The 13,685-nt window shown below is 45.2% G+C and overlaps 1 protein-coding gene across 5 annotated transcripts in view; it reads left to right on the top strand.

Annotated features, from left to right (window-relative positions):
- NEDD1 (NEDD1 gamma-tubulin ring complex targeting factor) overlaps positions 1-6,523 on the top strand; it is a 30,114-nt gene extending 23,591 nt beyond the window's left edge. For 4 of the 5 annotated variants that reach the window (XM_075428582.1, XM_075428581.1, XM_075428579.1 and 1 more), the window contains exons 14-15: positions 1,969-2,035; positions 2,712-6,523. In XM_075428582.1, the coding sequence (XP_075284697.1) occupies positions 1,969-2,035; positions 2,712-2,816 (172 nt within the window). In that variant the 3' untranslated portion in view covers positions 2,817-6,523. The remainder of the gene's footprint in view (positions 1-1,968; positions 2,036-2,711) is intronic. The other variant, XM_075428580.1, reaches the window with a different exon arrangement.
- Positions 6,524-13,685: the final 7,162 nt, after the last annotated feature.

The following is a 13,685-nucleotide window of genomic DNA, read 5'->3' as shown; positions in this document are numbered from 1 at the left end:
TGCTAAGACTGGCCCTCAGGAATCCCAGGCCCCGGAGGTAAGAGAGGAAGCCTACAGAGAGGACGACTTTCCCTTGGTCGAGGAGGACTGTGTGAGGGATCGCTTAAGTGATCTGGACGTCCACAAATCCATGGGCCCCAATGGAATGCACCCACGAGTGCTGAGAGAGCTGGCAGGTGTCATTGCTGAGCCACTCTCTATCATCTTTGAGAGGTCCTGGAGGACAGTAGAGGTGCCCGAGGACTGGAGAAAGGCAAATGTCACTCCAATCTTCCAAAAGGGCAAGAAGGAGGACCCAGGGAACTACAGGCCGGTCAGCCTCACCTCCATCCCGGGAAAGGTGATGGAGCAGCTTATCCTGGAGGCCATCATGAAGCAAGTGGAAGAAAAGAAGGTTATGAGGAGTAGTCAGCATGGATTCACCAAGGGGAAGTCATGCCTGACCAATCTGATAGCTTTCTACGATGGCATGACTGGCTGGGTAGATGAAGGGAGAGCCGTGGATGTTGTCTACCTAGACTTCAGCAAGGCTTTCGACACAGTCTCCCATGATATCCTCCTAGGGAAGCTCAGGAAGAATGGGCTGGATGAGTGGTCGGTGAAGTGGACTGAGAACTGGCTGAATGGCAGAACTCAGAGGGTTGTCATCAGCGGCGCTGAGTCTAGTTGGAGGCTGGTAACTAGTGGTGTCCCTCAGGGGTCAGTACTGGGCCGAGTCTTGTTTAACTTCTTCAATGACCTGGATGAAGAGCTAGAATGTACCCTCAGCAAGTTTGCTGATGACACCAAACTGGGAGGTGTGGTAGACACACTGGGAGGCTGTGCTGCCATTCAGCGTGACCTAGATAGGCTGGAAAGCTGGGCAGAGAGGAACCTGATGAGGTTCAACAAAGGCAAATGCAGGGTCCTGCACCTGGGGAGGAACAACCCCATGCATCAGTACAGGCTTGGGGTGGACCTGCTGGAGAGCAGCTCTGCAGAGAGGGACCTGGGTGTCCTGGTGGACGACAGGTTAACCATGAGCCAGCAGTGTGCCCTGGCTGTCAGGAAGGCCAATGGAATCCTGGGGTGCATCAAGAAGAGTGTGGCCAGCAGGTCGAGAGAGGTTCTCCTTCCCCTCTACACTGCCCTAGTGAGGCCTCATCTGGAGTACTCTGTCCAGTTCTGGGCTCCCCAGTTCAAGAAAGATGAAGAGCTACTTGAGAGAGTCCAGCAGAGGGCTACAAGGATGGTGAGGGGACTGGAAGATCTCTCCTACGAGGAGAGGCTGAGGAAGCTGGGCTTGTTCAGCCTGAAGAAGAGAAGGCTGAGAAGGGATCTCATAAATGCTTATAAATATCTGAAGGGTGGGTGTCAGGAGGATGGGGCCAAGCTCTTTTCAGTGGTGCCCAGTGACAGGACAAGGGGCAATGGGCACAAACTGAGGCACAGGAAGTTCCGTCTGAACATGAGGAAGAACTTCACTCTGAGGGTGACGGAGCACTGGAACAGGCTGCCCAGGGAGGTTGTGGATTCTCCTTCTCTGGAGATATTCAAGACCCGCCTGGACAAGGTCCTATGCAGTCTGCTGTAGGTGACCCTGCTTCGGCAGGAGGGTTGGACTAGATGACCCGCAGAGGTCCCTTCCAACCCCTACCATTCTGTGATTCTGTGAGAGAAATTTACAGCTTGCAAGCAGAAAAAAACCCCTTGATATTGTCATGTATGTTTTCATATTTCTAAACAGGAAATATCCATAGTCTTTTTGTACACCCCAGAAAAAGGTACTTACTAAAGTCAATGTCATAACAACAATATTCCAGGAAATAAGCAGTAGAGGAGTATGTTTCGTGGCTTAAAGGTTTTTAGACTCATGTTTCATGGTATCGTGAAGGTGAGGAAGTGTGGAGGTCTGGGTGCAAAGGATTGGAGAGAATTACTGCTCCATAAATAAAACTAAGCATTGTCCTTTTGAAATTCTTCCCCCAGAGAAGCATGTCATCGAGATATTGTGAATTTGCAAGTGGAGATGATCAAGCAGTTCCATATGCAGTTGGTATGTACAAAGAGCATGGTGGGAAATAGATTCAGTACTACCAAAGCATGCCAACTTCTTCTCCCAATACTGAAATCAATTTTCTTACTAAGAGCAAGAAAGGGAGGACGGGATGTGAAGGAGGGGGAAGCTGTGAATTGGAATCTGTTCAATTGGTGTATGCTCAATAGATAAAGGGAAGATATGCATTGGGTAGGTATCATGAATTCTGTATTTCAGGAATTATAAAAAAACGAAAGGGAAACAAATTCCACTGTCCTTTGGAAAGGACAAAGTGCTGGGGTAAGGAGGGGATAGATGGAATTAAAATAGAAAGCTTCACTTATATGCATGCATACTGAACAGTGTTCTTTAACTTCACCTTTTTATGAATCTTTGTTTTTTTGATCTGCATTAAAAAGACCTTGTCTTGGTACTGAACATTGTAATGGAACCTGCATTACTGGATTCTCCTCTTGAAGTGCAAAATATCCTTTGATAAAATATTCACTAATGTATTAATGATCAAAATACTGTATGTCAGCATTAAAAAAATTCTTACTTTTCTTATCAGAAGTTTTTAAAAATGGTGTTATCTAGGTTATTTGATTTTCAAAAGGGATATGAAAATGGATAGTCTAAAACTGGAATAATTAACTTTATAGCTGCTGATTGGGGGCTTTTTTCTTTCCTCTAGAACGAAATGCACGCTTTACTTGAAAGATACTCTGTAAATGAAAGCTTAGTAGCTGAAATTGAGAGACTACGAGAGGAAAATAAAAGACTGAAGACTCACTTCTGAAAGATTCACACTGCTAATTTTATTAGCATGAACTCACTACAGGTGGTGTGTTGCTTATGACAAATCATCCATCATCATTGAAGTATTGTATGAAGACCTATTATTTTCAACGTGAATCTTTTCTTCTAAATAAATGGTGTAAGATACTATATGCAATTATAAAATTTGTAACAGATGAACACTGTATAAAGAACGTTTGCATACTTGTGCTAACCACCTTGAATTACATCCTTCTAACAGAAAAACTGAAAGGATAATTACGTTATCAGAGTTTTAGCAATATGTGAAGTGCCTTTTCATAAACAAAATCAAACCAGGACGGATGCCTTTTCTGTAAGAACTTTTTGATACACCTACTTTTCTACCTGCTGCTTTATTTCCATGCTGTCAGAAACAAGCACTGTAGCTTGCCTTTCAGATACTTTTCTTGGAGAGAAAAAAGGGAGAGAAAGGTCATTTTCTGTGTGATGTGGAGCCTTGTGTATAAGGAGCTGGAAAGCACAGTATTCATTTAACTTCATTCAGCTGGCAACTCTTCTATCCTGAGTAAAACTAGAGCTTGAAAATATTCCCAAATTCAGTGCCATGTTCTTTCTTACTGTATTCCCAAGTCTGAAGTTTGTGCTTTTCTGTTGTGAACTTTGATGTTGCAAATGCTACTTCAACTGCACAATGAGATTTTTGTTACAACTTTAGGTATGAAACTATAATTTTTTTTATTTAAATGCTTCTGAATATTGTCATAGCTTGTCCAATTTGAATGCAACTTTAGACTTCAAAATGTAAGTATACTCAGCCATTAATAATATAGCATTGTGTAAATGCGGTCTTTCAGTCTTTGACTCGAGCATCTTTTGTGCCGCTCCCCTTCCTCTTTATTCATAGTGGACAGCACTTAATATTGAGCAGTTGTGTTGTAGTTTTGAATCTTGTTGGTTTAGCATTATTGAAGCCTTTTAGCTGCATACCAAATCTAACTAGTATCCTAGTTGTATGATTAACACAACGCACGTTGAATATTAATCATTACTTCAGTAGCATAGTGGTATCATACTTATCATACATTCTTGAAATGAAGCTCAGCATGAAGCCCTGACTCTGCTGAAGTTCATGGGAGGTTTGGCTTGGCTTTTATTTGTGCTGAGATTAAATTAAATTAAAACTTCAATTTAATTTTAAAATTGAATCAAAATTTTAAATTGAAAATTTCTCTGAAAGATGATTTGTACAAGTGCTGCTTGCTATTTAAATTGTTCTGGAGGCTTCTTAATTTTCCCATTAAAATTTTGTCATTTCTATTCACACAGTCATTAAAACTCAAACAAGGAAAGTCTGAGAGCATGGTGAATTAATTAGTTACAACACCTAGTGTTTAAATCCACGATGGCACTCTTCTACTAAATAATAAAGCCATAATAAATAGTGTAACTTATTTTTATGTGTTGTAAAACTTAAAAAAAAAAAACCCTTATCTATTCCTTTTCCCTATCTTTAACTTCTTTTTATAAGAAAAAGACTGTTCCTTTTTTTTCGTGTCTGTTGATGACAAATACAATCTTGTAGCAAAATGAGGGTGTTCAAGTAGCCTTTAATATTAGGGACAGGACTTTAAATGTCTGCAGTTCTACTGCTTTTATAAGCTTTTAAAAATATTTCTGTATCACGTATAACTTCATGGTGAAAGGAAGCAAAGTAAGTTAATTTTTTTTTTAGTAACTTAACACACAATGTAGAGAACTTAAAAAAAAAAAAAAGTTCCTAGGATGTGTAAGCTTGACATGTTGACCACACAGTTCGTGAAGACAATAGTAGGTGAAGGTATCAAAAATATCTTGCCGGTCTTCTACATGCTTTGCAGTGTTAGTGAAGTAACCTTGCATATTTGCATCTCTTGGTTTGTTCTCCAGGTGCTCTTGCTAGTATACCCAGATAACAGCAGGGAATTAGACAGGTATCTTGGGAATTTGACTTGTAGATAATTTGTTTTCTTGACTGAGAACTGTATAATGTTTTTCTTAATTCCCAAATGGAGGTGATTATAGCAAGAGTGATTAAAAGGAGACATTTTGCCCTCTTTTTTTAAAGAAAGATTTTTAAGGCGCTTTTCCGTATCTCAGGATTACTGTAGTGCAAGTGGCTACACATGCTGTGTGGAGACCCAGTATGCCTGCCACTGTAGGGGTATATTTTGCGTTGTACACAAATCTGATTTGTATGTTAAAATAAAGCTCGTTTTAACCTTTCCGGAAAAAAACAAAACACTGTGGCGACCTACTTCATAAAAAGAATGATCTATCTTGTAATTGTTCTACTTTAGCAGGCAAGAGCCTGAGCCAAAGAATATGCAGAGATATACCTACAATTCTTCAGTTATCTCTCTTCTGCCTCTGTAGCTTCACAGACCATCAAATCATTTTCACAGAACCTCATGCTTTTGGAGTAAAGAACAGATGTACGGTTCCCCCTTCCAACTCAGAAACTGTTGGAGTCATGACAGAGAGCTTGTGTTCACAGCTAAAAAGAATGTTCAAGCAGATGTTTTGGGTGGGGGAAATAATCTTGTCATGTAAGATCCTGGTGAGTTGGAGATCCTGCATTTCCCTAATACTTTACTTATGGATACTTCTTTTTTTGATTCCCTTTTCTGTCATGCACATGTCAGACTTCCTGTGATGGGAAGTTCATTTGCAGTTTCAAGGCATGTCAGCTTCGGAAACTGAATTTGACTAATTGATTTATTCTCTTAAACATGCAAAATGCCACTGTATCCGTACTTCTTGGCACCGGTACTGTTCATAAACACCACAACAGTGATGAATTCAGAAGTCGCTCATTGCCCCTTCTGTACAAGGAATAGGACATATGAAAAGGAAGAAAAAGCTTTACAGACTGCGTGGCCAAACTGTAAAGTTCCTTGCTAGCAGATACCCTGGATGCTAAAACTTAGGTGAAAAGTGGTTGCAGATTATTTGGATATAAAGATAACAGATCTGATACTACTGGATGCTTAAGACTGACAGGTGCCATTCTATATGCTTGCCTACCAGTGGATGTGTGCCTGTGTGATCATGGCTGGTGCGCATCAAGAGCTGCACCTTCTGGTCTGGCTCAGCAGGGCCATTTTTGCATTACCTCTTGCGGCGCCTCTGAGGGGGGATCTCTGAGAACAAACTATGGAAAGAAATCTTCCACTCTTCCTTAAGCATCCTGTGCCAGGCACGGGCAGAGATAAGATAGGAGGCTATAGGGACAAGAATAAAAAGTACTGAAATGTTTTCCAGATAAACTGTGAAATTAGCTGTGAGTCTGGATGTCTCTCTGCAGATAAGAAAGTACAGACAGTACCTGTGTTCTGACACTTCACGTTTTCACACTTGTCTCTGGCACAGCTATAGTACAAGGAAACAACAGTGAAATCATCCTCAATGAAGATTGCAAAAGTCATTGTAAACACATCCTTTTTCATTCATTTTGGCAGTCCAAACAGCGATGCGGTTGTGGGACGAAGAGCCGTGAGAAGCAATCATTCGGGTGTGGACAATGATCTGTCATACCTAGTATCCTGTCTGCATCAGTTGCCAATAAATAGTCACTTTTACTGAAGTTACGGGCTCATATGAGATGTGTGCATTTCTTCCTGTGGAAAACTAGCCTATGGTTAGAATACATATCTAATATTTTCAAAATAAACAGACAGAAGCTTTTTCGGGGCAGTGCATATAATGAACTGTGGATTTTCAAGAGTATGAGATTGGGGGGTGATGACACAAGAAAAATTAGTGGAGAAGGCACCTCAGATTTGAGAGAAAGCTTAGAAACCTCCACTAAATATGCAGAAACTTCCCGGTTATTCTCTCTTCACCTGGATTTAGTCAACTGGTGACTAAAGCAAAGGGAAGAGAAGTGTAGACTGCTGATATTTATTCCTCAGCCTTATTGGTACTGAAAACATTCAGACCTAAACTCAAGTAGAAAGTGTCATTCTTTCATCTGGGCAAACTGTATCAGGACTGGAGATGTTTGGTGGAGCAGTGACTGCCCCTTCTTTTTTGGGCTGTGCCCATCTTGAAGCAGTTCTGGTCTTCCAATGGCAGTGCAGCATAAACACTAATGCCCATGATGTTTTGGGGCACCACCGTGTCGGAATTTTGTAAGGGTCTGCCCTGGGGCTCTAAAATCAGGCGATGAGTGTCCCAAGTCAAGCCACCCACTCTCCATCACGCACTAGCACCAGCACCTCTCAGAACCGACTTCCCAGCTTTGTATCACCTGCTGTCCTGCGGAGTCACTGGCTTGGCTGTAGACACAACTGCTTTTGGAGGGAGTTTAAAACTGCCACTCTACTCCTGAGGACCACGTGAAATCTGTTCCAGCTCTAGCTAGAACATAGCTGTAGCTGTTCTGTTGTTCTTATTAGCAGGATATCGTTCTCCCTTAGTTCTAACAGGTGTGAGTTGCAGCACAAACGGTAACGCTTTGGGCTCTACATCTCTCTTGAATTCATCATTTGTCCTCTCATTCTAGCTAAAAATACCAAGCCTCAAGTAGTTGAAAGTTATTATCGTTCCCATCCAATTTCTTACACTCCAAAGTTCTGTCTCGATACGGAAATGACTCAGAGACAATGCCTTTTCAGCCTGTTACTTGTCAAGAATGATAATTCTGATTTATTCTTTTCATCCCTACTTGTCCTCTGAGTAATGGAGAAGGAAAGAAAAGGACACATGACAAAAGAAGACAATTTCCTATACAGGTTATAGAAGTGTATTTACAGATTATAAAAACACATTAGCTAATACAGGGCAGAAGTGTTTCAGAATTATTTTTTGAAAATTAATGCTGTAAATAAATACTAGTGCTCAGTTGCATTACTATAGCACTACTTACCAGAATGGCTGAATACCCAGAGGCTCCAGATGGAAATATTTTTTATAATTACCAAGTTGCAGAGGGTGAGCTGTGTTTTTTGAATGGCCAGTTCTTCATATTTTCGTAAGGTGTCAGACGGCAAATGAAAAATTAGGGCAAACAAACCAAATTAATAATTTTTTTAAAGTTTTTGGCTTAGTAGATGGAAATATCCCCCTAATTTCTTACCTTCTAAACTCATGCAGTTCTGGGTTTATGCCATTCCAGTTCTCGTCACTGAACTCCCTCATCAGTCAAAATGCTGATGCAATTTGTCATCTAAGCCTACCTGAATAAACAAAATGGTGTGAGATCTAATGCTTTAATAGAGCGCTTCTGTCTGCTACTTACTTGTCATCCACTCAAAGTTTTAAATTCCCAACATCACCGAAGTGTCTGTCCTACAGTTATTTTATTACTGAAGTCTATCCTCATGGCAAGAACAGTCAGCAAGTCTTAAAACTTGGTACAAATTTAAATTCCTTAGACCCTGCAGCCTCAAGCCACAATACACAAGATTCTTCCCATGCCACGTTGGCCTTAAAGGAATCGCACGTGGTGCTGGAGCTCACGCTCCAGATCCTCCCCGCAGTGTGGGGAAGGAATTTCACTGTGCGGCATCCAAAACATTTGTCCCCCGAGTCTGATGCCTCAGGCTGTGGGAAAGCCGCTGACTCCCCACCGCGCTGCGCCGGCAGCGGCAATGGCATGTCTCCTTCCCCTCAGAGACGCCTGGCCCCGCTCCCAGACCCCCTCTCCGGGGCTCATCCTGCCGGCAGCCATGTCCTGCTGCAGGGCTTCCTTCCGCACGGGTGTGTCCCACCAGGTGTAGGTCGCACTGTCCACCCAGGTTCACTTCACACAGCAAGGATGGGTGGGCCTTGCAGGTATCCACATAAACGCCGCTGCTTGTTTCCATAGTAACTTTGATGCTTCAGAATGGAAAAGGCCAAAAAAGAAAAAGCCAGGAACAAGAGGAGACGGTGCGGGGAGGTAACGGCCCCTCAGTGACATGTACTGGAGTTGCCCTGTGCTATTCTGAAGTGGCAGAAAACCCGACTGTGACAGACAGGTGTTCTCCAACGATGATACGATTTCTGTGGTTGCTCATCCCACAGCTGATTTTGCTATTGGTTTTGTTTAGTTCTGGGGTTTTTTAAAGGTTACTTTCTACACCAGCTATTGGGCTGCGATGGCATTGGTGTGACTGCCAGGTATCTCCACCTGCGAGTGCAAGACAGGGGTCAGTGGCACCGATGATTTGAGAGCTACGCCATGCTTTTTAGAAATACAGGAATTCATGTGTAAAAACCACATGGGAGTACCACTGGGACCAAACGAGATAAGCATTGTTTTACCTTTTTAAAAATCCGTTATCTCTGTGAAGTTGAAATGTATTTAAATTTCACATAGTCAATTGAAAGTACTTAATTGGTGCTGACCTCTCACGTGTTTAACGCCAAGTCAAGACACGTCGTCTACGCATTTATTTGACTGTTTAAAGCAGCTGACTCATGTTTCTGCCTTACAGAAGTGGCAGTTGTGTGGCAAACTTCATGGGAACAGTTACCTCACACCGAGCAAGGGAATTGGTAGCCTGTCAGTATTTCAGTCCCAACAATGACCAAGGCTTTTGTACTTGCAGAAATGACAGAAGTCACTTCACCACCTGACAACTATCCCTGTCCAGAGGTCTCACCCCATGCAAGGCAAAGAAACCGAAATATTTCACATCTAGTCCTTAGATTTTACCAGCGATTTGCTCTGCTTGTGACTTTTGCCTGTTTCCATCGGTTTAGTCTCTGCCTAGGTAGCACCAAAGTGTTTAGGAAGAAATCGAACAGGACCACGGAGGTTTGTCTTTCTGAGAGATTCAGCGTTGACGCCGTCAGCCAGTTTAACAGCCTCCTGGCTGGATGGAAAGTGTTAACTACAGGGGAGAGTCCACCTTTCCGATTGCTGCATCGTGTGCGTCTTGCCCTTGTTTCCCAGAAATTGAAGCTGGGCTGGAGAAACCTGGCTGTACTTGTTGATCACAGATAGCACCCTCAGGCGGGAGGGAGAAGGAGAGACAGACCTAATGATGGCTGAACAATTAACCTGGTTCACCTGCTAATCTGCTTGGAACATGGGGACCTTGAAGCTGAGCTGCAATTGACGAGAAAACCCTAACTACTGGTGCAACAGCTCCTCTCAACTGAGATGCTTAAAAAAAAAATCCCTCTAATGTCTCCCTTACACAGCAGATCAGCTGCTTCATATTTTTCTACGCTGAAGCTGCTTTTCCGGCCTTTGCTCTTCCTAGTAAATGGCGAAGCAGCAACCTCTCCTAGGGCCCGCAAGGCTTGGCTAACAGCAGCCAGCTGCAGCTGCAGAGGGAAAGATGGAGACGTTTCTCGCCACAGATGCTGTGCGTTAAGAGCACCTGGGAATGAAAACAGCTCTCAGAGGATTTACAGCCCTTGCCACACACTGAGTCACGGCGCCGAGGATTCAATAACGGGAGCCCTCCAGGTCCTTGAAACGCTTCTGTCGATGAGCATCCACTCCATCACACCAAGGCTGAGCGTAAACAAACTTTTCTATCCGCACCCTTCTCCTCCTGTTGGGTTTTCTTGGTAACGCCGCGGCCAGCTCCAGAGGGGCGAGCGTCGCCGCCAGCGACTGCTGCTTGTATTTCAGCGTCAGGAATCAAATTAACGTCCCTGAGGGAAGGGACTGAACTTCGGCGGGCTTGTCTGCAGGCTTAAAAAAAAAAAAACACAACAAAGAAAATCAATGAGTAGCTGTGGGGCTGCGTGAGGAACGCGGCCGTGGAAGAGGTGGAGGGAGGGACGGAGTTACAGGGGCCGGGGAGGCAAGAGCGGGGCCTCTGCTCGGCTCGGGGGACGTGAGGCGGCCGCGCTGGGGCGGCGGAGGAGGCCGCGGGTCCGGGCATCGCGGCCCGGGCCTCGCTGTGGAGGAGCCCGCAGGCTGAGGCGGGCGAGGCCGCCTTCCCCCGCCCCACAGCCCCCGTAGGCCGCCCGGGCAGAGCCCGTCCCGTCCCTCCCCTCCCGGCGGGGCGGGTGCGAGCCAGTGCCCCGGGAGCCACCGGTGACGGCGGCGGGGACGCGTGCGGGCCTGGTCGGCAGTACCGCCCGGCCCCCGCAGAGGGCAGGGCCGCCCCACGGGTGGGGGCCGCGCGGCCTCCCCGCTCCCCGCGCTCCGGCCTCGGAGGGCCCGGCCGGGCGGCGGGTGCGCGGCCGGTAAGCGACTGCCGAGCGGAGCCTGAGGCCGGGCCGCCGGGCGCCGCTCCCCTGGCGCGGGCGGCGTGCGGCGGGCGAGGTCCCGCTCCAGGGAGCCTCCCCAGCCGCGCTTGTTCCGGCGGTGAAGGGATGCGGAGCAGTTTACGTTTCATCTGAGGGTTACGTGGAAGCAGGATCACGGTAACAAACGCAGCGCGAAGAGCTTTACGGATTTTGGTGGTGGTTGTTGTCGGTAATTAACGTGTGACACCTCGCCAGGACGTCTGTGATTTTCTAGGGACGGAAGGGAGAAGTGAAAGAAGAAATAGGATGCCACCAGGTGATCTCCTCTGCCTTCGCTTGTTTCCTTCTGCTCTGAAAACAGTAAGCTTCCGAAACCTAAGAGCAAGGGAAAAAGCAGTTTAAACAATTTTAGTGAGTATTTTTAAACTCTCTGATGGAGAACCAGCCCTCCTCTGACCTGGTATGGTTGTATTTATGTGGCTCTGATGGTACCGCCAGACTGCACGTGGCCCTGTCATCAAAGGTCCGGGTGATTTTCGACACCGCGGGGTGCCCTGTTTCAGCCCTGGGCTGCGGTGAGTGGTTGTGTAGTGGAGCTCAGGCGGGTCCGACAGAAAGATTGGCCAGTGTTTCTGTTTCAGCTTAGGTAGAGCAGGGGCTAGAAGTAAAATTCTCCTCATTCACGACAAGTACGCTGAGAACGTGTCTTCTTTGTCATAAGCTTTTGGTAGTTGTCGAATTCACTCTTGTGTGCCGGAGATGTTATCTTAAGTCTTGAAATAGTCCCAGGATGGGAGAACTGTTCCTTGCTTCACGCGAGGTCGGACAGCTGTCGGAGAACAGCCACCCCTGTTAATGCCGCATCTGGGCGAGAGAGCCAAGCAAAAGTGTGACTCTGGGATGGCTGGGCTGCGTCACCGTGTGCAGAAGTGCGTGCTCTCGTGGAATTAAGGCTCTGTATGGCTTAGTCCTTTCTTTTAAAGGCGTGGAAACGTGCAGTCTCATCTTCTCCTTCCCTCTTTGATGTGGGTTTTGAAGGGATTTGAAGACAGCATCTGCCATCTCCAAGAGAAGAAGTCTTGCTCACAGAATCTATGTTCTCTCGGTGGCCACTGTTGTGTGGCAAATATATACATACATATATCTAATATATATGTACACACACGCTGTCTTAATGCTGGTGCTGGTCCTACGAATGAGCCCGGTCATGGGGAAGTCCTACTTAGTGCCTTCCAGAGCGTGGATGGAAACAATGGCATATGGTTGCTCCGTGTTGTCAGGTTTTTAGTAGTTCTTTGCATATCTTGCAGCAGAGGGCAGGGGTCCTTCAAGCATTTATGGGGTCTGGGTGCCAACTTTAGCGCTTGCCTTTTGGGCTTAGATGCTTAAAGGGGCGTTTAAGTACCTAACAGTCTTGGACCTTTAGCACAGGTTCATACACTTATTTTCACTTGTTGGAAATTCAGGTCAGGCTACTCTTTGTGGATTAATGGAGTTACCAATGCAATGGGGGGGGGGGGGGGGGAAGTATCTACAGAGGTGGTAATGCCCAGAATAAGGCCAGATGACCTTAAAGATAACTATACAGGGTGAGAAATTGTGATCGGAATTGTTATTTGTGGCCACAGTTTAAGGTATCGATCGGATTCTGAGCTATTTCAACTGTCGTCTTCATATCTTTTAACAATAACAAAATTTCCTGTCAGCCTCTGGTCAGTAAGAGAGGAAACAGAAGTGAAGGCAACAGTGAGTTTTTAAAGCCTCTATCTCACTTGTTTCCACTCTTTTAGGCTTCAGTGCTTCTTAGAGCACAGCAGAGCGTGGCCTCGGAGCTGAGTCACCTTTTTCTTGTTTTGTAGCTGTTTCAACTTGACAAGAGTTTTCTTCTGAGACTGTGTTTATGTGTGAAATGGCCGCAGTGTGGGAAGGGAGAAGAAATTTCTGAAGACAGTGGATTCTGTGGTGGTTATTCACACCCTTCACAGGAGTCAGTTGCATGACTTTGTGGATGCCGTGAGAGGAACTGGCTTCTCCTGGGGTAGTCGCTTAGTTTTGATGGCATGCAACTGTGACGGGAGCTGTAGTCATAGGGTGAAAAAAATCTCAGTAGCTGGTATGGGGATCAGAAAGATCTTTGTTCCTCTTTTTTTTTTCTTTTTTTTTTCTTTCTTTTTTTTTTTTTTTTTAAATCATGACAGAGAGTTTGAATTAAACTTTGTGTTTAGTGAAGAGCCAAGATGTGGAGGGGGGAGTAGTGTACCTGGGTAACGTGTTTAAGAGGATCTTCATAGATAAGCCTTTGGGTTGCTATTCTATAACAACAGTCTGAGTAGGAGAAGTTGTCTGGAAATGTTGTGTTCATGGTAGCATCATAGGTGTGACACAAGAAGTGTGGTGATTGGTGCTTCTGGATGCTATGGAAGAATCCAGGATAAATGTTTGTGGGTGTATGTCGTCCATCTGTGTGCAGAAGATCTCACTGGTCAGAGGTGCGGTGATGCACACTTTCTAACATGCTCTGGCTGGAGGAGGACCTTGGATGCTGACAACTGAGTGTAGCATTTGAAACTTTATTTGGCCACCTTCCTAGTGTGGCTGGCTTAAGAAAAAGTTTCCTTGACATTTAGAGAAGGGGACGGATGCTGAACTTGGCTGGCCTTGCTGGGCCCCCTCTCCAGCCAGTGAAGAGCCATTGCTTCTGTGGGGGCAAATA

Source organism: Opisthocomus hoazin, chromosome 8 (assembly GCF_030867145.1).
Source record: "Opisthocomus hoazin isolate bOpiHoa1 chromosome 8, bOpiHoa1.hap1, whole genome shotgun sequence".
In the NCBI taxonomy this organism is placed as follows: domain Eukaryota; kingdom Metazoa; phylum Chordata; class Aves; order Opisthocomiformes; family Opisthocomidae; genus Opisthocomus; species Opisthocomus hoazin.
The sequence above is the reverse complement of the archived record's forward strand: the minus strand, read 5'-3'. Positions and strand labels throughout refer to the sequence as shown.